Here is a 27,134-nt window from a genome sequence, read left to right as displayed (position 1 = left end):
TGCAAAGTGAACAAAGGACCACTCCTCAGTATAAAGCAGAGATGTCGAAGATGTTTTGAGAGAGAACAAAGAGTTAATAACCAGATGTACTTTTCATAGAACTTTTTATATGATAAGATTATGTTTCTGTTTAGTAGTTAGTATAAATAGTATGCTGTCCGTAATTTATTTATTATATTTTATTTTATGTATATTTGCATAGGAAAAACACACTATGTATCAGTTTTATTACTCTGGAAAATATGACTTCAACTGAGTGGCTTAGAACTTCTGCTCACTGATAATAGATTATTTAAAGTTTTAAAATCATTTTAAAAATGCATATGTGGTTCATAATATATAGAACAGAAACAAATTTTTGTAACCAACCTCTTAAACAGACATTAAAATGATTGCAAATAGATGATTTCTTAGGTAGAAATATGAACTATAAATGAAATGAAGTGGAATTCAGCGCTGTTGTTCCTTTATTTAAGGTTACCAAAAGATCAATAATCCCCTAACACACAATGTTTCACTTTTCTCTCCTCATTTGTAAAGCCTCTAGTTAAAAGAAAAAATAGAATATTACATTTAATATGAAAATTTTCAGTTTGCAAATGACGAGAGGCCATTCACTTCCTAAATTATGTTACTAGAACTGGTATTTTAATGTATTGAACATATAGTTCATGTTGTAATATATAGCTACACTTTTAAATCACAGAAATTCACCAAACTATGTGCTTCTCAAAACTTAAACTTTTTCCTCTTTGTAAGTTTTAAAAGACATGTTTTATTAATATGTATATTCTTGTCATTGGCCTTATAGTTATGTTAGCAGACAAATATTAAATAAACCTGTAAGATGTGACACATAGTCCATGTGCTATACTAATATCTTCTCTTCGTTCTGTTGCATTTTATATGATTTTATAAATCTGGAAGCATGGACTAATGAACACAAAAGATTACAATAATTTCCATGGATGTGAAGATTCAAGCATTAATTATGTTATGATAGAATTTCATAGTATTAATTGCTTAATAAAGTTGAGTATACAAAAGTAATTCCATATGATCTCATTTAATTTCAAGTAGACACTTTAAGACATACTCTTGATGACAAAATTATAATAATCTTACCATTTCTCCATTTTAAGGAACATTTATAGACTTAATCAACTAATCTTACTCAACCAAATCATCCTTAGTATTCAGCATTTAAAGTTCCCCTTACTTTCATGTGTTCCAATAGATGTGCTATACAGAAGGGCAGTTCACTGAATGCAAACTGTGCCTGCTTAAATCTGAATAATAATTTTCAGTGTATGTTGACAACTCAGTTTGTATTTTCTAAGCATGTCAAATCAAAGAAAGTAAACAGAAATAATTTATCTCTCACCCAGATCATTAGTAATTTAACACAGTAACTGATAGCTAGGAGTCACTGGAAGCTAGGGTCAGTCCCGAAATGCTAGTAATCTCCTGCTGATTACTCACCATTTGGTACTTGGAAAGTTCTGTAATAAATAAAGCATCATATTATGTGATCATTCATGTGTTATGCTTTCTTGGTTATAAGTCAAAATATTAGCATCAGGAGAAGTCAGGACTCTACTCTCAAAAGTACTAAAAAGTTAGATGTTTCAAATTTTCCCTAAAATCAGTTTCTGTTCAATATCTCTGTGATTGCTTTACTTCTTTTTGTTAATGGGTCAAGCAGTAGCTTTTTCACTTAATCTTTTCAAGTGTTTCTACATTCTCTTCTTTCTAGTGGGCATTTGCTAGTCACAAAGACATCTCTGTTACTACTGCCCTGCTAATGCTCCTGTCCTCGGTTCCTTCCATGATAAACAGACTCAAAAGCTTAAGCAGGTTTTTCCCATAAGCATCATGATATCTCATCTTACTAATAGTAACCTTAACTAAGCCATAAATTGCTATATTGTAGAAATAATTTAAAATGCCATGCTAATTTAATATTAGAATCTCTAAGTGATAAGATAGTACACACTATGGTACTTCTGGATCTCATAAAACAGCTGGAGCTTAGTGATGCAGAACTTAGAAAGCTGCATGCAGATGTTTCTGTGGTGCTCAACCAATAGTGTAGTTATGCACATCACACCAATCAGGGACCCAGCAACAGTTTTAAACTACTTATTGGTGTTTATGGAGAGAACCCAGAGACATTTGAATGAATCAGTCCTTCTAATTTTCTGGAGGAAACAGCTTCATCAATTCTGAGTTCCTGGATATTTAATAAAAAATGTTATCATTTTTTTCAGATCTAAACTCAATCAGCTTTAGCAACAGCAAAAATAACTCTTAACTTTTACTATTTCAATTTCCTTTAACACCTTCCATTTGGTTTTAATTTAGTTTTAATTTTTAAATTTAAATTTGTTCAAATTTATTGCATCTGGCTTGCATGATAATCATAATGACCATTCTCAGCCTACTCCGTCTTACACTCTCCCCACAAATCTCTTTGCTGTATTTATATCTGTTTTCTTTTGTGTCTTGGTAACTTGTGTTATCCAGGGACATCTGCATGACTGTAGTTATGGAAGCCTCCTTGAGCTGTTGGTTGGCTCAGCAGAGGATAAAAAATCTAGAGTTAGATTTTTTATCCCTCTCCCAGTCTATCTATAGTTTAGAGGTGAAGGTAGGATTCTGTGCCTTCCCCCCACCTCCATACCCTGCTTTTCCATACTGTTGATAAGGCTAGTTTTCAGTAGTCCTAGTAAGGGTAACGACACTTGTTGTGAGTTAATGATCATAGTAGGTGTATCACATCTAGGAAATGGTGTTTCACAGTCTTTCACCCTGTCTCTTAACATACTTTCAAATTCCTATTCCAAAATCTATCTTGAGCCTTAGAAGGGATTGTACAAGAGTTTTTGTTGTTGTTGTTGTATTTTTGTTTGATTGGTTTTTGTTTGTTTTTATTGGCTAAGCCCACATTTGTTATTTTCTGTGTTTTGAGCAACTGAGTCTTTGAATTCACCACTGTTCATTGTAAGGAGACTCATCATTCTCAAGTGTGGTTAATCACTGTACTTGAATGTTATAAGCAGTTTCTACTGATGTCATCAGCACAATACAACTTCCAGGCAAAACAGAGGTAACAATGCAGGCGGAGAAGGTTAGCCAGTAGAGTGCAGGTGAGCTTCTGGTTCTCTTTCCAGGCAGTGGTGCTGCTCTTGTGTGATAGATGCTCTCAGATGACGGATTAATTCTCACACACCTTTATTCTTTCTGGATAGGATTTTTTGTAGAGTTTTGGGGTGAGTTGAGTCTGACAGCAGGTGCTTTCAATTGGCTTGGTCAGGGATGCCTTCTCTACATGGGGAAGGATTTGTAGGCGCTCCCCCTAGTGACTGATAGCCACAACTCTATGGGGGGCTGTGGCTGTGCCACAAGGACCTGGAGTTGAGAGCAGGCAAATCTCTTGCTGTCCCTTCAGGGTCTCCGGGGCTTCTAGAATTAGCTCAACCTTACCAGGCTTCCTCTCACAGTCCACTAGTCCACATTGTAGAAAACAAACTGATAGAGATTCAACCTCTACAGATGATCTTTATCTCTCTTAGCAAAGACAGTTTTTAAACCATGTAATTAATTCTTCCCTAAAACTCTGTTATAATAGTAATGTACATTAAAACGCCAGGCGAATAGAAGATGTGAAATATGTATCTGTTATATTTTGGTTTTGTCTTCAGTGATGCTGTTTTTGTTTGGGTTTTAGTTTTAAAAGTTTTAAGTTTTTGAACTAGTTTTCTTACCAGATTCCTTTGTATATTTTATTAAATATGGACTTTATATAGGTTGCTTTTTTAACCATCAATTTTTATGATTTTGTGGTGCTAGAAATTCTTACTTTTTTCAAGAAAAAAATTAAGAAAAATGTAGCATAATATGAAGGAAATTGCAAATGCACACACACATATACACACACACCATGCACAAATCCATGAAAGGTTTTGATAATGAGTACAGTGCAATTTTTCAGGTATGCATAGTTATATTTTATATAAGCTCATGTCAAGGGAATGGTGAAAAGTCTCTAGTCTTATTTTGCCTGAAGACACATGAAGAAAACCTATTTCACAAAGTTCAATATTTATGAACCAGTCTAGACTTATTCTTCCCATTTTTAGGACAAGAATCTAAATGATAAAACCACAATAAAAAGCTTATGCTTTCCCATGAAGGTGCTTTTTTCACCTTAAAAGCCAGAGAAAACAATTTTAAAGAGATTAACTGAAGATACTGTTGCCTTTATTACTTCAGTAGCAATGCTAATTTATGACACTTACGTCAGTACTTCATATTCTTTGCCTGAATGCCTAGCAACTCTCTCATAAGAAGACATTTCCTTCTTATATCATCAGCTATAGTACTATTCTCTCAGGTCAAGGCTATTGCTAGTGTGGTAAGTGCCATAAAGACATATTCCTAAAAAGAGATATTGATGCTTTTTCAGAAATGCTTATCTGAAAAAATAAAACTTTATTTTAAAATGGAAACCCTCCACGTCATTTGTATTACTCTAGGGGATCCAGACTTTACTAAACTGATTCTTTAATGTTTACCCTCAACACCTCTGTTTGCTAATCTCCCTGGTACACTTTATGATCCCCCACATGGTATCCCAACAGGGATTGCTGGGAAGATAATTTCTTTCCAGGAAAAACAATTAAAAGAACTTTTTTTTTCAGAATTATTTTGATGCATGGAATTATGTCAGCCAAATTCAAACTTCCTGTACTATCTTTGGCACAGAGTTCACGTGTTTGTTAGTGTTTATAATGTGTTCCATTTCCTCAAAAAAGTGGTATTGCTGGACTGTCAACGCATTTACAAGCCTTTGTATTATTTTACTAGCCAATAAAAAGGCAGCAAGAAAATGCAAAAAAAGTGGATTTTCTGCCTTCAGGAACATGTATGAAATAAGGAAAAACAAACCCACAAGAACACATAGTGTTAATAAAAAGTGTGATCGAAGATTGTGATGCATTATAACAAAATAATTGTCCTTGTGCATGTCACAAAGAAACCCAAGTGGTGACCGCTGCCATTGGGTGAGGGCTAAGCTTAGCATTTGGGCAGCTGATAAGCACAATGTCCCCTAATACAACAGTTGCCTGCCAGAGTCTGCTGGGCTTCCTCCAGTGAAGTCCTTTCTTTACTAGCCCTTTTCTGAGTGTAGGAATTTAAACTCATGTTGCGATGCCTCCATCTGTCAGACTTAGACATATTCCTGCTGATAGTGGTTTTTCCTCTGTCCGATTCATCACTTTCAGCATTTCACTTGCTTGAAATGGTAATGTGTGCTACTATGCTGTCCACATCCTTGCCCTCTTGCTTGCTAAGTGTGCATTTTTTCCAGCCTTTTCTCCCCGTGTCCTCCTAAAATTAAATGAATTACCTATATGAAACCTCACAGTTCCTATGTGATTTACAACTGCCCTGCAACCCTGGTCACAGGTATAATAGCAAACTTTGCCCTACATCCTGTTGGTACTTCAAAGTGTGCAAAACAATTCCAGTTGTTTCATCTTTCTGGGTTTGTCTTCCAAATGTTTATTTTTTTAAAGGGAAGTTACTACATTGTCTCATCATAGATTTTTGTCTAAATATTTTATCAAGAATATTTGCAGCCTAAAACAGTGTTTATTTGAAAACCCAGTTTGGTTTTTTGGCTAATTTTTTTTAATGCTTGGCAGCTGGCATCTATCACGGGAGTGCTGACACAATATTATTTAAAATAGCAATGCCTGTGAGGCTGGGGAAGCTATTTAAGACAGACTTCAAGAAGGCTGCTGAAATAATAGCCCGAGTTATGTTATGTCAGCCAGTTCTTCAGCATGGAACAGCATGTGAGTCCAGACTGGTTATCCTTCACAAAGACATAAAATCTATATCCCGTTCTGGTCATTAGAGATCCTGTGGGGACAGTATTCTGGGTGAGTGTATGTGGAGCTAGTGTGCTAGCCACAGGTCACTTGGGGCAGTGCTGTATTTTTCTAGTAATCACTCAGTTCCACTTAGAGGTAATCTGAGTGCTGTGTCGGGGAAAGGCTCTGGAATTTGATGTTCTAGGTTAATTTTGCAATTCAGGAAGAAATAGGTTTAATGTGAGAGTGGCCATCATCAAGCTTGGTGAGGACCTTCCAAAGAAGCAAAGATATTGGAGTAGTTATCATCCAGTATATTATTTTAAATCATCATTTTTAAGGACATTTGATCTTTGTGGCTAAATGATACTTAGCCTTAGAACTGAGGTGATGCTTTTTCCTTCTTTGTGGCTAAATGGTGAAGCAAACAGAATCAATAGGCTGGAGATGGAGTATCCAGGATAATGCAAGGAATCCATGAAGAGACATCTGCTAGCACTTTTATATATGGAACCTCCAGTGTGGGAGGATTTGAAAATAGTACCACCACCCCAGGAGGGAATTGCATCATGACTGTGGAGCCCGAATTGATAGGATTCACACTCATTAAGAGACCTGAAGATGTAAGTCTATCTGTTCTTTACCACTTGAAGACTAGGAGAACTACAGTCTGACCAATCCCCAGCCTGACTGACCATTATAGTACTTGGATTGCCTTAAGGTAATCCAAGGATTGCTTGACTGACCATTATAGTACTTGGATTGCCTTAAGGCCTCAGATCCACCAGAAGAGAATTTTTTTCTTTCATCTGCCCAGTTTGTGCCATGCCATTGCTATTCTAAAGACTAACACATGCATGTTTATAACAGTGCTCAGGCAGGAATCACCCCTACCTCATGGGAGTATCAGCCGATTTATTCCATTCATGACTTCATTTGACCAGATGAGGGCTTGTTTTACACAAATAACAATTTCACCCAGTATGACCCTCACAGGTAGACTTGTCAATGGGACATTTATTTGGGCTTCCAGTAGACAAGTGAATTTGGCACACAGAGTCTATAATGGGTGACACAGATATAGTATTTGTAATGAGAAACTTTTTACAGTGATGAGCACCATGACTGCAGTGGAGAAACTTCTGTGTGCTCCAACCCCAGATAAACCAATGGATTCATTCTACCCAGTTAGAAGATAATACTGAAATGAAATAATGAGTTAATATATAGACTGTAATTCTTTTCTTTTAAATGGAGTTTGTGTGTGCAAGCAGTCAAGTTAGCTTTTTTTTTTTGATTAGTAAATGTAGGGAAAGAAGAATGAAAGATAAATAAAAGATGAGCTTTAAAACAGAAATATATTTCATAAAAGCATGTGTTTTGGATTTTAGAAATTTTGTACACTGTAGTACAGGATGGCTTAGAACTCACCATATACCCAGACTGACCTCACAATGTTGCTGATCCCCCTGCCTCAGCCTTCCATATACTGTAATTATATGTGTGAGACACCAACTCAGGGTTAAATGTTTCAGTACATGATACTGAAGTAGAATAAGGTAGAAAGATCAATTATTAGATACTGATTTATCGATTTATTCAGTGATTTACTTAAAGCACATCTTGTACTGACTATTTGCCAAATATGACTTCACATGCTTCATGGAACACAATAACTTGGAGAAATAGATGAAACAATGGGTTATTGGCTTTAACAACCTACTGACTCCTACTTACACATCTTTAAGTTCTTATCTTGTAGTTTTAGAGTATAAAATGAAAATGCAAACTACACCTGAGATCAAAGCCTTTCAAGAGCAGTCCTGGCTTTGGTTTATCAATAGCATATCCTCGTTTCTACTCTCATTGTTGACAGAGTGTTTATTCCAGTAAGCTCCCCACAATAGTAACTATGTGTATATATATATATATCTGTATCCCTCTCTCTCTCTCTCTCTCTCTCTATATATATATATATATATATATATATATATATGTATCCCTCTAATGCGCTTATGTAATATCTAATCTATGTAACCATCAAATCATCTAGTTATCTACCTATACTTATAACTTTATATCTTTATTCCATATATCATACATCATATATAATGATATGTCACACATCTATATATCATCTATCTATCTAGATATCTCTATGTATGTCAATCTTGTTATCAAGAAGACAGAAAGTTGAGTGGCAAGTTGTAGGGGTAGGAACTTGGGAAGACTTGGAAGGAGGAATGAGGAATAAGAAAACATATACACATGTGGAGGAAGAATACATAAAGATAAATTTTAAAGTATTTAAATTACTTGTTAGCATAACTTAGCACCACATTTCAATTAATATAAATGGTAATTTAATTTCTCCATCATTCATATATGCTCATTTACTGCGGTTCTTGCTTTGTGGCTTTTGAATGTTTGGCTGGTGATGCTGTTTCAGGTCTTCAGCAGGCTTGCATGGAGAAATTAAACAAGTAACAGACACGGTTGTTGCCTGAACTTGCTTATTTTATGAGCTGGAATAAAAATGCTTGTTATCAGACATTAAATCTAGATCATTTTGAATCCCTTAGATAAAATACTTAATAAGAATTTACTCAGCCTTGTAAATAAATTTAAAAACTTAATTGACCTGCACAAATTTGCTAGCAACCTTCCTTTTCCCATGCTGCTTAACTTCTAGTAAAATAAAGAAAATAACATTTTTTTTTTACTCTCCTCACAGATATTAGTACTTGTGAAGGTTGAGTCTATTCCTTTATATTACTTGGTATGGATCAGCTATAATCTACTAAAGTGCTACTTGGAAAACTAACTATTCCTATCAGATACATGACTTAGAGTCAAATCTAAAAATTTGGTTTAGTTTCTTTCTTTCTTTCTTTCTTTCTTTCTTTCTTTCTTTCTTTGTTTCTTTCTTTCTTTGTTTCTTTCTTTCTTTGTTTCTTTCTTCCTTCCTTCCTTCCCTCCCTCCCCCCCTCCCTCCCCCCCTCTTTCTTTCCTTCCTTCCTTCCTTCCTTCCTTCCTTCCTTCCTTCCTTCCTTCCCTCTATCTCCCCGCCCCCCTCTTGTTGTCTATGCTTGCTCATGGGTATGGCGTTGTCACTCTAACACTACTGAACTAAGTTTCCAGTTTGTATGATAGTTTCCATTGAAGAGTATTGAACTCTTAGTGACTGTGAGGCAGGTTAGGGAATGTCTAAATAAAACTGTTCCTATGATGAAAATCTTTCACTAGACACGTTTTACATTTCAGAGCCATATTGTCTCACTGAACAATGAAAGGCTGATGATAAAGAAGATGTAATTTTCAAAAATAAGTTAAGGGTTGTTTGGAATAGGCCATTACTAACATTTTAGAAATTTACATAGATGGGAAGAGAACACTGTTGTGGTAATATTTTAAAACTGTGTGCCCCAATCTGTCTTGTTCTCAATCAGCCACCATCTTGCCAACTAGACAAAGCCTGTGGCCACGAGCAGTGATGGCATATCCACTGCTCAGTTCAAGCCACTGGCTCAGACTGCCAGCTCAGGCGGCCAGAGACACCGGTGTGGGAGATGGCTCTGCCAGTCTTCCATGCTGACTCCACAAGGCTGGGCTGAGCCCAGAGCATCCTGCCATCCACGCGGTACTCATTATGAATGAGAATCTAATGCTTAAAGATTAATCAAGGGCTTTATATGTTTGGTAATGCTCAATAACAAGATGTCCACACAATCGGAGGTGTTTCCCAATTAACTAACCTAGATATAAGTTGTTACCCAGGACTGCTCTCAATACAAGCCTGGTTTTCCATCCTCCTACATCTCTCCCCTAGCTCCTGCTCTTCCTTCCCCTCTTCCTCTCCTTTAAATGCATCCATTTCTTCCAGATATTCTAATATCTTTGAATACAAGTTTTCAAAGTACTCTATATGACTTCCTGAATGTCACTGGAATCTGTTCTAAGATACCTCATCAAACAGTATGCATATATATATATATATATATATATATATATATATATATATAATTTACATTTATTTTCTATTTGTATGCATATGTGTTTATGTGTGTGGGTGTGAACATTACATACCTCATGTATGGATTTCAGAATACAACTTGAAGGAGTCAGTTCTCTCCTCACTCCATGTAGATTCTATAGATTAAATCTTGTCACCAGACTTGGCACTAGGTTTTCTTTCCTGCTGTGCTATATCATCTCACTGGCATTGGGAGAGCTTTTTGATTAATTTTTCACCCTAGTAATATGTAATGGTTTTATTTATGACAATTTTTGGCTATCTGATACCAGAATAACTAATATCCAGCTTGTTTTCAGCTTCTATATACTTATATATTATTTTATATAATTTAACTATCAGTCTGAGAAAATCTTCACGACTGAAGGTTTCTTTCTTCTTTCAGACAATAGATGGCTGGCTGTTTATTGGTACACTGAGAAGGTTTACACTCAATGTTATTCTTAAGAGATGCTTTATAATCCGTAAAATTTTAGTAGTTGTTTTCTAATTGATTGAGATATTGCTTTACTTTCTCCACTACTGATATTGGGATTAGATGGTCCACTGTGTTGGTTATGAGTTCCTTCCCAGGGCTTCTTTGTTCATCTGTTACTGTCATGAAATATTCTCTTTCCTGTGCTCCACATGACTGGCACTGTCACAGTTTATTCTGTATTGTTAGCTTGGTAGTCAGGAACTGTCTCAGTTTTTGTTTATCTTGAAATATTTTATCTGTCAAGTTTAAGAGACAGCTCATCTGGATATAGCAATCTGGGTTGGCATTTATTTACTTACAGGATTTGAAATATATCATTCATAGTTCTTGGTTTGAAGGTTACTTGATAAGGGGGTCTATATTATTCTGACATGCATAGCTTTACAGGAAATTTGGTGCTTTTTCTTTATAGCTTTTAATGGTGTTTATTTGCTTTATATTTTTGCCATTTGAGGGTATATGTCATGGAAAGGTGGCCATATCTAGATATAATTCTAAATGTGTCTTGTGTGTAGATACGCAGTCCTTCTTCTAGGTTTTGAAAATATCATGGAATTATTTCATTGACTGGATTTTTTATGGCTTTAGATTTTACCTAAGTTTCTTATATTACCCCATGAATTCTTGTTACCTTGATTATACATATTCCATTTGGCTAAACATTTTTTACTTCCTGGTAGTTTCTTATAGGATAACCTCAGACTCTTTGCATAGCATAGGATACCCTTGACTTCATCCTCCCTCTACCACTCAAGTGTGGGATTCCAGGGATTTTACCACCACACCAGGTTTATGTTATATCAGGGATAACAGTCAGGCTTCAGTTACACTGAGCAAGCTCTCCACGTGGATCCAGTGCCAGCCACTCATTATTTCTTTTCATTAATAAAATTTGAATGTTTCATGTTCTTAACTTTTGTCTATATTTTTTATTTTTTCTACTGTTTGATCAAGAGTAACAAGTGATACTTTCCCATATGATTATATTTGATTCCTTCAATTACATTTCATTTCTAAGATTTCCTTTTTCTCTTTAAATTCCACTTAGCTTACTAATTTTTTCTTCCATGCTGTTCATGCTGTTGACTTTTTCATGTATATACCTCATTTATTCACCTACTTTTCTGAGGTTTTCCTTTTGCACTGGTATTTCCTCTCCACATCCTGACTTGAACTCATTTCCTTGATGGCATCCTCTTTGAGGTCTTCAATAGTTATCCCTAGTTTACTGTTGAAAAGTCACCAATCATTTTACCTGCACTATTACTTTTGAGCTCTGAGTTGAGCAGTCACTGACTTTTGCAGAAGTCATGTCACATTGCTTTGTTTTGTTGTTTGTTTGTTCCCTCCCAGCATAATATCTTTATTAATTATTTGGGAATTTCATACAATGTACTCAAATCATTCTTGCTTCCTATTCTTCCCAGGTCTACCTCCCAGCCTTGTTCCATCCTCTACCAAAATCACCAAGTCCAATTTCTATTGCTCATATAGTTATTTATATAAGGTCAAATTCCCCAGTGGCCAGACTCTTAAACACAACTCAGTTCTTCCCCACCCCACTCCCACCAGAAACCATCAGTGGTATAGAACTACAGTTCAGCATATTTATCCCAATTTTAAAGTATCCTCTTTAATATTTTTCTCTCTGTATTGTTTCTGGGGGTGGAGTGGTTGTCACAAAAGCTTTCAATGTCTCCCCCTCTTCGCTATGAGCCTGTAGTTAGCCATATCATTGCAAAAGCTTTTCTTACCTGTAGGAGCTGTTGAGAAAATCATGGACTTTCACATGGTATCTGCCAACAGCCTGGGTTATGGTCATCATCATGACTATCAACATGGTTCTATCAGCAGCACAGACCACAGATATTAGCATGTTTTCCATTAACAGCACATACCATGGGCATCAACCTGTCTCTTGGTGGCAAAACAGACCATGGAAGTCTTTTGAGGAAACTTAACCCAAAAATGAACCGTTATTCACATTGGATATCTTGTTTCTCAGAGCCAGGCTGATTGTGCATTTGGGTAGCGTATCTGGAGTCAGAATGAAATGTTTCTTTGTCTACTGTAGCCATGACCCCATACCTTCATTACCACTTCTGTAGTGCCACTTCACAGTGCAAAATGTTCCACTATATTTTACCATGTTTCCTATCTCTCTACTAGACATTTATTTATTAAAGTGGTGTTGGAATCTACAGTGTGTCACAGAATATATTGATTTTCCCAAACTCTTTTACTTTCAAATAATTATTGCAATGAGTCATTTGGCTCAAAGTTTCTGAAACACCAAAAATACTGAATTATCACTAAGACATCTCAGACAATCTGTTTTTGCCCAGAATCAGGCTGATCATGAGGTTGAGTAGTGTTTCTGAGGGCAGGACGTCCATAAGCTCCAGGCCTCGGCATATGACCCAGCACTTGGCACTATCTACCTGACTGGGACCCCAAGCATGGCATTAATCACAGTGGTTCGAATTTCTGCTCCCACAGTGTTGAGGGGGGCAGTGGTGATCCAACCATCCTGGTGGCCCTATTCATCAGCAACATGTTCCTTTATCTGCTGTCTCAGCTGGCCTGTACCCATAAGCACTGCTATGTCACCACTTCTGCTGTTCTCTGCTATATGCACTGCCTTTTCTACCCTCCATATTGAATTCCAAGAAATTACTTTGAAAAGTATTTTCTCAGAAGACCCAATGGTTCAGTTGTTTCAGAGATACTTTATGCTCTTCAGGTTCCCCTTCATCCTCCACTTCTTTGTCTCTTTGTGAACCCTCCATGGTTCTCTGGAGCTTGTAAGTCCCTGTGGGAGCTGGCAGTAGCTGGCATCTTGTATCTCCCTCCTCCTTATATTTTTATGTTTCTTTTCCTTTTCTATGCTAAGATTGTACATATGTTGGTTTAAGCATCTGCTCTACTTTTATTTGTTTTTATCTTATGGAGCAATCAATTCATGAGGGTTTTGTCTTTTATGCCACTCAGAAAATATAAAACAAACTACTATAATATCAACAATGGCAAAACATAAAATTCAGATATATTTAAAATTAAATCAATTAAACTTTTCTAATTGATCTTTAATGGTTATAAAATTGAAAATAACAAGACATATATGCTAAGCTATGAAATTGTTATATATATATATATATATATATATATATATATATATATATATTTATGTGTGTGTGAGTGCAAAGTAAACGTAGGAATACTGAAAGTATTAAGGAAGCAGAGAAAGGAAAACTGGAACACAGAAAATGTTACATAAATTAAAGGAAAATGAGGAGGGATCAAGGTAATGGTATAGAATGGAATGGGAAAGAGCAAAATATTAGGAAAAATTCAAGATATAGAAAACTAATACCAAAAGTATTTTATAGTAATGATAAACTTTGTAGAATAATTAATACATACCAAAATATAAACAAAATCATGAATATTGAAAATAATGAGATTAGATAAAAACTAATAGCAAGAAAATTAAATTAAAATGGTATAATACTGAAAAAGCAAGTAAAAAATTTGGTAAAAGTATGAAAGTAAATATACTTTTAACAACATGAAAAAGTAAAAATGCTGCAAAAATTACAGTCAAAAGGACACAGCAGACCTATAAGGAAATGAAAGTAGAGAAAATGGGGAAAAAAGACAGAAATATTGGAGCAAACTTTAGGTCTCTTGTAACATGAAGACTATCACTATAGGGTGGGCACAAAGTCAGTATACCCTGTGAGCTCTTGTCTCCTTGGGGCTCATGCTGGTGTTGACCCTGGATTGTAAATGTTTCTGATGTGCACCTAACCTATATTCAGTTTAATTGGTTCTCTTTCATTGAGTAAAAGGAACTCTCTGTTGACAAGGTTAGTTTAGACTTCTGTGAGTACAACAGATTGTTTCTTCCTTTTAGAATCTATAGACTATGGCTCTGAAAGTGTCTGATAACTTAGCTAGAGGATGTCTCCCAAATATTCTGGGAGTCTGGGAATGAACTACAGCACCGAGATCTCTACAGATAGAGGAGTTGCCTTTGTCCTTTCATGATTTCCAAAGTGTGAATCAAACATCTGTAGGGATTCACTTTAGATTTCTTGGGCTTGACAACACTGGATAACCAATATGTGGTTCAGAGGTTGATCTGCTGGCTGACCTCCATTTCACTGCTATCACATTCAAGTGTTATATTGCATTGATGAGTTCTGACTGTGTACTTTTTTATTGTAACTGTGCTTCCTGCAGATTGTTCTTTCAGTTTGTAAGTATCTAGCCATCTGCTTTCCACCACTGCTTCCCAGTATTGTTTCTCATCACTGAGCTGTGACAGAATAAATTTAGTCTGCTCAATGTTCTTAGATGATGAGGTAGCTCAGCAGTAACCAATAGGATCAATTTCATGGTAGCAACTAGCTACTACCCTCTACACTGAACTATTCCTTGAAAAACTGACAGTCCTACTCACATTGCCGATGCAGTCCCACTGGAGACAGATAGCCCACACTTTCCCTTTAGCTGTTATTAAACTGTAAAAGAAACAAGAAACTAGCTACCTGAGCACAACTGAAGTGGCTGGGTGGGGAATAAGAGGAAAAGAAATGTGGAAATAAAAGGAAGAAATAGAAGAGAACTGATAAAGACTGTAATGAGCTAGAGAGTGAAACCTAGATTCCCAGAGTACTGTCAAAAAGTCAGGGTTAAGAGTCTCATCCTCTGTGGTAGCAGATGGTAGGCCCATAAGACCTGGGTAAAGGATGTGGTCAGTACAACATAGGCATCGAAATTTCCTGGGATCAGAATTCTGGTGGCAATATGGTACCTCCAGTTGAATCTTCAACCATCAAACAATAGTTTGCCAGTGTTCTGAGTTTCAACCTAGAGCCTGATGCTTAGAAACATGGTACAGTATGGTAGCTTGGGTATTCTGGAACCTTGGACCACAGCATCAACAGGTCCACACAGCCTGTGCAGTACTTGAGCCCACGGGATCAGGTCTGCAGTCAGCATGACTGCAATATTCTTACAAGCTGAAGCAAATGCCATTTCAGCTTGCCAGCAGCCACCATGATATTCAGTCTCCACCTCTGCTATATCCCATGCTCTTTCTTATGTATTTTTCTTAACTCTTTTGTCTCCCCTCATGTTACTGAAAGTTATCAAGAATAGACTGCTACAAAGTAAGAAATGGGCTTATGTAACTCAGGAGAGACACAGGTCAGGAAAGTGTGTCTCAAATCTACATCTTGCCAAAATGATGTTAACTGATGGTGTTTGGACCAATCTCAACCATTTGGTCATTTAATTTATACCAATCATAAGTACTTACCTGAGCCAATTACACCATTATCACTTAATGCCAATCACAATCACCACAACTTGTATTTTGAACGAATCACTGATTCTCATTTTAATAGGAGTCATAGTCATCATTGCACTGGGGAAACTCTCCACCTCTGGTCAAGTGACCAGTCTCTGATCAAGGTGGAAACAATTCTTTGAAGCTTGTGATTGAAAATCAGCTGTTGTCTGTCTCTGACAACCTTCACTGAGGCTTTACATTGGAGAGACATGACAATCAGCTTCCACCTTTTGCATAGTCGTCTGGAGGCATTACGGGTGTTGGCATAAAGCAAATAGAGCTGGCCGCCGGTTGACTTATACACATTTTGCTTAAAGCATTTCAGGCTTCAGGAGAGAAACTGTTCAATAGCTGCTAAATAAGGAGTTAAATGGTTCGATTCACAACATGTTTGCTTGTTTACATGAAACATGAATGTCATGGGGCCAATAATTTATTGTTAAAATTTTTATTATGAACCCTAGTAGTGATTTCAAATTCCAACAGTGCTTTAACATTGTGGGTGTGTGTATGTGTGTGTCCCCAGTCCCCAGTACTTAGTGATAGGAGTCACCTTCTCTTGTCTTAATGCTATATTGCTGTTAGCTTCCGAATTATACACACACACACACACACACTCACACAAACACACACACACACACACACACACACAATTGGGAGAGATTTCTGCTTCTACCTTCAAATGGTCTTGTTAGTACATGGCTAACCACGTGCATTTTAAACATATAATCACATTGATATCGATTGATTCTCTGGTCCTTGGTTCACATTGTGAGTGACGCTGACTTAAAATTCTGGGAAGCATGAGTGTATGTTAACATTATTTAAATTATGTTTTTCAGAAAAATAAGTTCAATTGTATGCGAAGAGCTCAGTGCCTAGGAGCCAATGTCAGCTCTGTGCAGATACAAGGTGATGCTGATTATTTCATCAACCATCTTGGAGTTCCAACTGTGCAGTTTGCTTATGATGACATCAAAACATTAGAGGTAATTGTTCTTATACATGTAAAGTGCTCACCACATGAAGAAGATGTTCAGATTTCATTTTAACATAAGTTTGTATTCATCTTTCATACCAAATAGGTCACTGTTGGGAGGGGCTTCATTGTGAAGTCATCTTGTTGTTCAAGTCTTTGTAAGCCTATTTGAAAAACCAGCCTTTTAAAGAATGTTCAATTCAAGTTAGAAAGATTTACACTGTTACGTTTTCACAGAGAGCTTCCCAAGAAGAAACGTCAGTTGTTGGATTAACATCAAAACACAACTGTAGTCTTCAGTGTTCAGAAGATAAACACAAGGCACATGCAAAAGATTCTCCTCACCTTACCCAGGGGAAAATGCATCTCATATGCTCTGTGTTATGTGAATCTTGTGGATTAAGCTCTTCAGAGTTTTTCAATAGTTTGGCAGCCTGTAAACCTTTTCCAGAAAGAATAATACAAAAACATGATTCACTTTAATTAACATTGGTTCTCTGTTATGGACCTGAGTTCTTCAATATTTCTCAGAATTATGTCACAGTAAACTGCTTCCAGGTAAATCTAAACCTTTTTGAACACATAGTTCATGTACCTGTGAGAGGTTCCAGATTATTCTGCTTCAGAAAATTGTAACATTGACAATACAATGACTGAAAGTAGAGGGAAGTGTACTTTGGTCCTTCAGCATGGATATGTCCAGGAAGAGCATTTACATTGTGTTTGTAGAGTCCCACCTCTAGATATGCAGAATCTTAAATTCTATTAGATTGCTGCAGTGTTTGCTTTCTATGTACTCACAGCCAGAGTTTTCTGTTCCACACTCTTGCTTCCCTGTAGATAGTGATCATTATTCACTTGAACTTTAGGAGAATCATAGTGAGGGGAGAATAATTCTTTAGTAATTTAGGAGTAATATCTTAGATTTACTTGTTTTAAGTTACCATTTTCACCCACTATCTTTATAAACACTAATTTGTATAGCTGTTGTTATTTGTAAGAATATGGGATTGGGGTGTACATGTCAGAGCAGGCATGTACAATTCAGAGGAGAGATTTCAGGAATAGATTTTCTTCTTTCACAGTATAACTTGGGCCTGAGCAAAGGTCGTCAGGGCATGGGGGAAGTATTATATCTGTTAGCTATCATTCTGGCCTTTGTTTACCATATTTAAGAAAATGTATGCACATGTACAGTGTTGATGATATATATATATATATATATATTGCACAAACTCAACATATGTATGTTAATAAATCAATATATTAAGAAATAACATGCCAGGTGATGGTGGCACACGCCTTTAATCCCAGCATTTGGGAAGCAGAGGCAGGCGGATTTCTGAGTTTGAGGCCAGCCTGGTCTACAGAGTGAGTTCCAGGACAGCCCGGGCTATACAGAGAAACCCTGTCTCGAAAAACCAAAAAAAAAAAAAAAAAAAAGCTTTAAAAAAAAGAAATAACATAAATTTTCTTGTTCAATGTCCTTGAATTTCTCTCATCATCACTCAAAATTAGCACTCCTATCTCCTGTCATGCTATCAAGTTGAATGCTCTTATGTGCATGTTACATATTTTGGTTAAATTTTGAGCCATGAATTAGAACATTCTAGCATAGCTGTGAGATTTTAGGAAATTCCTAAAATGGACACTTGCTAGACAAATTATCTAACCTATATGTTATTTTTAAATGAATCATTTTTATTTGCTATAGAGTATACTTTATATGATGTGATGTGAATTTAATGAGATTGTGTATGAGCAAGGCTTAGCTAATTTTGAGCTCATGCTAAAATCTCATCAACCATGAGTCATCGATACTATCAAAATTTCTTGTTAGGATGTAGTGTCCGCAGATTAGTGGGGTATTTCCAAATAACATTTTAGCACACATCTCAGAGGGTGAAGTAAGAGCTGTTCATTGTTAAGATGAACAAAGGTAGAGTTTGAGAACAATCAGGTTGAGGAGAATGTGGGGAAGCAGATGAAAGGAAGCCAATTTGGAAGAAGGTGTAATGAAGCCCCCAGGGAATGCTCTTATCACTGAGGAACTTCTGAAGCCCAAATCACTTATAAAACTGCCTTACTCTGAGGGAGCCAAACAGTTTTCCAAACTATATTTTAAATATACCTAACTCTAACATTCCAAATATTTTTATTACATTTGTTTCTACAAAAGTAATTAGTAGAAAGTCCTCCATACTTTAACAATAAACTACCTTGTCCATGTTGACGTAGTGATGTATTTTAAAAATAGACTTGTCCCTTACAAATTATTATTGCTTATGACGAGATAATTTTGTGTTGAGCTCTCAAAAGAACAGATATTAACCTTTACTTTCTGGGTTAACCTATCATAAATATTTGTACACAGCTATTAAGGATGATTATAAATATTGAAAAGCTTCATGAAGGATATTAAAATATTTTACTATACCAATTACTAAAATAGTCAAGGATATTAGAGCCTTGTCACAAATTTTCTTGGCTTTCAAAATATAATTTTCACATGTAGTCATTAGGTTATTCCCAAGGGTTGGGAAGCAGAAACTCTGTTTCTTAAGATTTTTCATTTTGAAGTCTCATGTGCCTATATCCCTCTATATTTGTATCTAAAAAAAAAAAAGAAAAGAAAAGAAACACAAAATATTTTCCATATTATGTGAATTGCAATTTCCCCTACAGGGTCATGTTTCTCAGTTTGTCACAGTCAGCATGTGGCACTACTATGAAGGCTATGTAGTCCTTAGGAGATCTAGTTTGGTAGGAACACTGGGAGCAGGATGGTACTTTAATTGTTTGTACCCTCTCTTGGCTTCTTGTCCTGTTGCCTTGTAAAGAATCTCTAGAATATTTGCTACCACCATGAACTGTTTGGTACCTTCCCTGATTTTATAGATTGCAATACCTCTAAATCTATGAGAAAAAAAATCTTCCTTTACTTATGTTATTTCTGTTAAATATTAGGTCACAGTGATACATGAACAATCAATGTCACGATTTACTAAGAATTTAAAGTGCTATGTTGTATAGTATATCTAAACTAATTATTAATTACTGACAATAAATTAACCCAATTCATGATAAGGATGAAATGGAATTTAAAGTGAAGCACTTGTAACAAGGTCACAAATATACAGAATAGCCAAAAGGGAAACAAAGCTCATGTCAGACTGATTCTAAACATGTTTTCTACTAGCACACCAAGGAAGCAAGGGGTTTGGTTCATCAGTATGTTTTGTTTGTCATTCCCATTACCAAATTAATCCTTGTTAGAACTGAACTCATTATCAATAAAGTATTTTTGAGTAAAAGCCAAAATTCATAATTCTGTAATTTTTTCCACTTTAAAAACTTCATGTGTATTCCTGTTTTGAAGATATTATCTCAAATATAGATTCTAGGATATATGACAACATATTAATCCATGTAGTAAACAGATTATGCATCTATTATCCCAGACTCCTCTTAGAATATGCTACAAGACCGGTCTGACCACTGAAATTGTTTAACTGCACTATAAACACTGATTTCCTATGTGTATAAACCTAAAATAAAGATAAGTTCTTAAACAATCACAGAAAAAGATCAATAATGATGAACAATAAAATAGAATAATTATAACAATGGAGTATATAAAAATTTTGTTTTTGCTACTTTTGCTATTGGAGACTGTTTGTCAATAAAGAAGGATCACATGAATACATGTACTGCAGTAACAGTGCAGGCAATCCCACACCCAGTGACTAAAACATGACAAGGAAAACAGATCCTCTGGGCAGGACGGAGTACAATAGTCTCTGATTTCATCATGCTACAAGAGCATCAGACAACTTAAAATTCATTGTCTAGTTCTCAAACTTCCCACTTAGTATTTTTGGACCAAAGTTTACTACGGTTAACTGAACTGGTGAAAAGCAAGACCATGGGCACATGAGACCTCTTTACATTTAGCTTCATCAATTAAGCCATGTGAAAATTTGAGCTGTAGAATTATAAGATATTGAAAAGGGATAATTTGTTACCTATGTAGGATATCATTAGTATTCTATTAAATGTAATCCAACAGTTTAAAAATGTGTATGTACAATTCTTCACATTATCTATAACTCTTCCCTGAAATTGCTTAAAGCCCCATTAATCTTTGCCTTTCCTTTGCATCTTTAACTTTCTAGTAACTAACGCTCACAAATGTACAGGATTGACTGATTTGTTGAATGGCAATATGATTTCTTCTTATAAGATATTGCCCTATTAATTGAAAAATCTCTGGTTTTTAGCTTCATTTAAATAAAAATTTTAATTCATAAACACTCTTGCACCTGTTAGGAGGTATTATGCACAGTTTAAATAGAAAGTAGAGACAGTCTTAAGGAAATGAAAAGACAGATGCTCTCCAATTAAGGTGTAGTATTTATGACAAATGATGGTCCAAGTCTCATTGCTTCTGTCGCTTCCCACCTGTTTGACATAATTTTGGTTCTAGATCAGTATGTTTATTCTCTGCAAAGCATGTCAGAAGACCTTCCTTCCTTAGTATATCGTATGTTCATTTATGCTCACCAAATTCTATACCACAAATTAAAGCTGTGCTTCCTTCTGCATTTAATCTTATAGTTCCTGTACTCCTATTTGAAACGTGTCATTTGAAGATCAATCTACCACTATAATTCAGGACTTAACCTTTGGATAATAATGAGATAAAAGGGTATTATAGTTTAAACAGTGAGAGTCATGTAATTGTTTCAACATAATTTAGTAAGATATAGATAGAAATTTAAGTGTCAAAGGCACTGTGAGATACATTAATTTTCTTTAAAAGCTAAATGATTTTATTACCAATCTGACTTTTATATATATATATATATATATATATATATATATACACACATATATATATATATATTATACATATGTGCCTGTATGAACTTTAACAATGAGTAAAATTTATGGGGCAAAGATGAGAATTTCTGCATATAGTCCAAGAAAAGCAGTAGTAAAAGTCATGCATATTTAAAGGAGGATATCAATTAGCGTATTTTTTGCTTGATTTTGATCAGAGGAACTGTTTTTCTTCCTTTTTATTTTTTATTAATTATTTCATTTATTTACATTTTATTTGTTATCCTCCTTCCTGGTCTCTCCTCCACAAATCCCCCAGAGTCCCTTACCTATCCCCTTTCCCTTTGCCGCTGAAAGGGTGCTCCCCTACCCACCCATTCAATCCCACCTCACCCCCACTACATCCCCCTTCTCTGAGGCAACAAGCCTCCACAGCACCAAAGGCTTCCCCTCCCACTTGTGCCAGATGAGGGAGTCCTCTGCTACATATATATTGGGAGCCATGGTCTGGCCGTACATTCTCTGGTTGTTGGTTTAGACCCTGGAAGCTCTGAGGGGTTCATTTAGTTGATACTATCATTCTTCCTACAGGAATGGAAAGTCCCAGATGCCTGTGATGTGAAAAGTTCCCAGGACCCAATGCATATTTGATGACATAAGTTAAAATACTCAACAGCAGGGAAATAGGACCTGAAGAGACCAGCTCCAGTAGATAGACATGGCTCCTACTGGAGGGATAAGACCACCCACTCATCTCAAAATTTTTAACCCAGAATTGTCCCTGTCTAATGGAAATGCAGGAAAAAAAAACATAGCAAAGAGACTGAAGGAAAGGCCATCCAGAGACCGTCCTACCATACAATCCATTCCATCCATATACCCCAAACCCTGCCACTATTGCTGATGCTAAGATATGCTTGCAGATAAGAGCTTGTTATAGATGTCCTCAGAAAGGCTCTGCTAGCACCTGTCTAAGATAGATGCAGATGCTCAGGACTGAACACAGGGACCCTAATGGAAGAGTTAGAGGAAGGGCTGAAGGAACTGTTTTTATATAAATTAGAAATATTTTTTTCACTATTTTGAACACAGCCATATCGTTGCTAAGTTAAAAAATGATTGTAATTCAAAAATCAGTTCAAAATTCCAGATTATTAAAAATTGCATTTCTTTCTGCATGTATTCTACTGTTATCTTGCAGCATCTGATAGAAGCAATCCTACTCTAACTAGTAAATATTTTGTGAAGCTTCAACATGTGACATAAAAATATGTCCTCATTGGAAACAAGAAGAGAGCTGTCTTTAATATTTAAGTAATTATCCATAATCAGCCAGGTGGTGGTGGCATATGCCTTTAATCCCAACATTTTGGAGGGAAAAGCAAGCTGATTTCTGTGATTTTGAGGCCATCCTAGTCTACAGAATGAGTTCCAGGTATGTCAATATGACACAGAGAAATCCTGTTTCACCCTGTAACACACACAGATTATTCATAATCATAATTTATTTTAGGAAAACTACTTATACTAGCATGTCAAAGAAGATGGTATTGTTCATTTTCCATTAGAATTGTTTTACTAGAGAAGAGTTTCCAACTGTGTCCTCTAGCCATCTACAGACTCTAAGGATCCTTCCTCATTATAACTTTTGCTTTTATAAATAATACATTATTAATACTATAGTTTAGTCAGCATTGATTCAATATGTATTCATTTTAATATAAGTGTTACATAATTATTAAAATTAACTATAATATGAATAACTGGGAATAACTGTACTCTTTTGAAGTTAATCAAGTACTGGAGAACTAGTTAGTTCTTAGGTCCATTGCTTTCTGGCAGGCATTGGGATCTGGGTGTGATGCTCCATAGCAAGAAAAATCTGGGAATGGTAGTGACCATTTATAATCATGGCACAGGGAAGACAGAGACACAAGTACCCTGAGAGCTCATTAGGCAGGCAGCCTTACTTAATCCAGTAAATCCCCAAGTCTCAGTAAGAGATTTTTATCTCAATATAAGATAAATTACATGTGAGGAATGACATGAAATGTGACTTTGTGGCTCCCACATGAGTGTGCATTACATGTGCAGATGCATTAACACATACAGCCCTGTATACATGTCTGTCTAAGCACACATTCTATGTGTACATGCATTAATGCACACAGTCCTGTACATATGTCTTTATAAGCATACACTATGTGCACATGCATTAAAACATGCACTCCTGTGCACATATCTATATAAGCACGCATTCCATGGGCACATGCATTAACACATGAAGTCCTGTAAATACCTGTATAAACACATAAAAATAAAAATGCAGATGTTTAAAGACAAAACCATGATATTGAGGAGAATGGTATTGTCTTACATTTTTATGGATGTTATCAATATATTTTAATAGAAAATTGAACTATTATCAGCAAGTCCTGCATTTATTTATTTGTAGTGTATTGTCTTGGTACAGATGCATAAAAATATTTTCACTAATACTCCTCACTAAAATATATTTTTCTGTAGTATCACCCTTATACTAAAAAATATTAGCACCCTAGATGTTAATTTCTGTGTGTAATGAGTTAATGGTAATGAACTTCCTGGAGCTTCTGAAGAAAGTGAAAAAATGAGAGAACGTGTCATTTTGAAACCACTCAGATGATAGGGAGACCTGAAAGCCTCTGGCCTGGTAGAACCCTAGTGTAGGAAAACTGACCTGACTAAGCTGCCCTACATTGTATTGTAAAATGCACAGTAAGTGTTCAGCTTCACCTTATTCAAGGATATGAGCTATGCTTCAGTATAAAACTATGCGTGTCTTCTCTGGTCATCTCTGGGAATTATCATCCTGTTCATCGACAAACAACATGAAGTAGAAAATATATATGTTGTCATATATTGAGACTCTACAAAGCATTCTGCCTCATAGAGATATTTCTTTAGAAGAGAAGGTTAAACTTTAATCAACAAATCAACAGTTACAGAGCAGGCTGGACAAGCTTTGATTGCACAATATATGAAATGGCTGTCACACAGGGAGTGCTATTAAAGTTTCTGTGCGCTTCCAAGAGCCTGAGGAGTAAACACAAGAAATTGAAATATGAGACAGATATTGGGAGAAAAAAAAAACAAAGAATATAGAAACTCTTAGGACTCAAATGGATAATTCAAAACTAGCTTCAAATTGCTTAATGTTTCCAGATGGCAGCAAGGAGGACAGTTTTCCCATATGCTTGTCTTTTTTTGGAATTCAAAACATGAACAGTTATTCTGGATGACTGTCATAATCAGATCAAAATATATGTCATGAGCAATATATTTTAACTCCAATGCTACGTAGGGTAGTTGATATGTATAATGATCAACCCTTTTATGAGGGAATATAGGTACATAATGAAATTTATAGCAGTATTAAAGTGAGTTTAATGGTAGGTTACATAATGGTTTGCCAATATTTAACTTCAGAATAAATGGCAAGTTTATTATGATTTGTTTAGATATATGTTATTTTAAATGTATGCATTTTCTAGTCAGCAATTTTATGTACTTCTTATAACATTGGTAGTATGGCAGAAGTTTAAATAATATAAAACCTAAACATAGAGGAAAGTTTTCTTCCCTACATGCAATAGTAACATAGATTGGAACTGAGAAATAGATCTACCCAGATAAACCAAGTACAATAAAAGTTATCTTAAAGCAGGGTTTACTGACAGTTTTGACAGTTTCCTTCAAATCATAATGACTAGTACTCACAGATGAGGGACACTCACTATTATGGTTAGTGGTAATTATTAGCTTCACAGGACACAGTGTCTCCTAGCAGATGAGTCTCTGGGTATGCCCATGGAATGATCTCTTGATTATATTAAATGAGGTTAGAAACAATGAACTTATTTGTTTGGGGGTTTCTAAATGGACTAAATGGAGCAGCAGTAAGCATTCAGTGCTTTCCATGTCTTGATTGTGGATATGAAGTGACCAACTACTTCAAATTCCTTTGACCATGACACCCTATTATGACATTACTGAGAACTATTAGCTGAATTAAATTATTCTCTTTTTTTGTGGTGACTCCCCTGTAGGCATGGGAAGAATGATCAGGGTGAAGGCAGAATGAAAGTCCATAGGAGATGTTATTCTAACTGGCACTGGACCAGGACTTGTAAAGTAGGGTCCAGATCATCTTATTTTAGCCATATTTAAGAACAGCACAGTATTAAAAAAAATCTGATAATAAATAACCAGCCCCATGCATGTAACAAAGCTTAAGATATATTTATATTGAAATACTTAGCAAAGTATATACAAATTCATAATTAAAATAGTTTCTCATTGCCTTAGAAACAATGCTGTAGGTAAGAGTCTAGAGAGAATTACTGAGGAAATTATGTGAGAGTCAGGATGGTCCTGGAACTAAGATAACATAGATGTCACATAGGCTCCTTTAAAGCGTGAGTGACATCACTTATAAGGATGGATTTTATGGTCTAAATGTCATGCTCAAACTTTTAAGGGAAAAGGAAAGATATTGTATGAGATAAGTAAATTCTGGGAGACAGGGCAGAGCCTGTCTTCTTGGATAGTAAAGGATCACCAGGTTGTAAAACTCCATCATTCCTGGCATTCCAGGCAGAGCAGCTGAGAACCTTATTCCATTGAAGAGATAAAGCTGTATGTTTAACTAGTGCTCGTCTATACATACAAGGCATTTTTGCCCTCTACAACTTACACTAGGAGCCCATTTTCTCAGATATTTTATGAATAACAGGAAAAGAAGCGAAGACATTTTGCATGTAAGATGCTGCCTGAGGCTTGGCATCACTACATTCACTACAGTTCAGGTTTATACTTGCTTGATATCTAGACTACATAATCAGTTTATTCATATGTATTTTGGATAAAAGTTACAAAACATGAATACAAGAAACTACTTGAGAAATCTCTATTGATGTCATTATAAAAGGTGACATAACACCAGTAAGAAAGTAGTATGGAAAGATGCAATTCTAAAATTTAGAGAAATTAGTCGTAATTGAATGTATTCTAAGTTGTTTTCTCTAAAATCCCCAATTTTTAAAAAATATCACATCAAAAGCCTGGCTGATAAGTATACACTCAGAGCTTTTCAAATATAATATATGTTCACTTTTTTGTTATTTGACCCAGCTTTCTAATTAATAAACCAGTAAAAGAAGACTCATCCTATTGGATAAGTGGAGATCTTATGAAGAATTCAGTAGTAGAGTCAATGTAATATTAAATACAATTATATTTCTTAAACACTAGTTATAACATTTGTACCAGATATCATTGTCTTCTAAATCATTTACACATATGGTCAAATTTGTTTCTTGTACTAAAACTAATCTTTGAAGAAATTGTTAGGATCCCTATGTCTTTAAATTTTAGACAACCCTGCCCAGCGGATATAAGTAACTTAATCAAGGACACTGATTACTTAGCATTCAGTCACAAATTATCTGGCCTCTATCAATCATATACACTTATTCTCTCTCTCTCTCTCTCTCTCTCTCTCTCTCTCTCTCTCTCTCTCT

The 27,134-nt window shown here is 35.6% G+C and overlaps 1 protein-coding gene across 1 annotated transcript in view; it reads left to right on the top strand.

The window, feature by feature from the left end:
• Naaladl2 (N-acetylated alpha-linked acidic dipeptidase like 2) overlaps positions 1-27,134 on the top strand; it is a 610,065-nt gene that overhangs the window by 390,961 nt on the left and 191,970 nt on the right. The window contains exon 10 of the mRNA XM_028761198.1: positions 16,595-16,741. Within this exon, the coding sequence (XP_028617031.1) occupies positions 16,595-16,741 (147 nt within the window). The remainder of the gene's footprint in view (positions 1-16,594; positions 16,742-27,134) is intronic.

This window comes from Grammomys surdaster, unplaced genomic scaffold (genome assembly GCF_004785775.1).
Source record: "Grammomys surdaster isolate TR1022 unplaced genomic scaffold, NIH_TR_1.0 62, whole genome shotgun sequence".
Lineage (NCBI taxonomy): Eukaryota > Metazoa > Chordata > Mammalia > Rodentia > Muridae > Grammomys > Grammomys surdaster.
The sequence above is the reverse complement of the archived record's forward strand: the minus strand, read 5'-3'. Positions and strand labels throughout refer to the sequence as shown.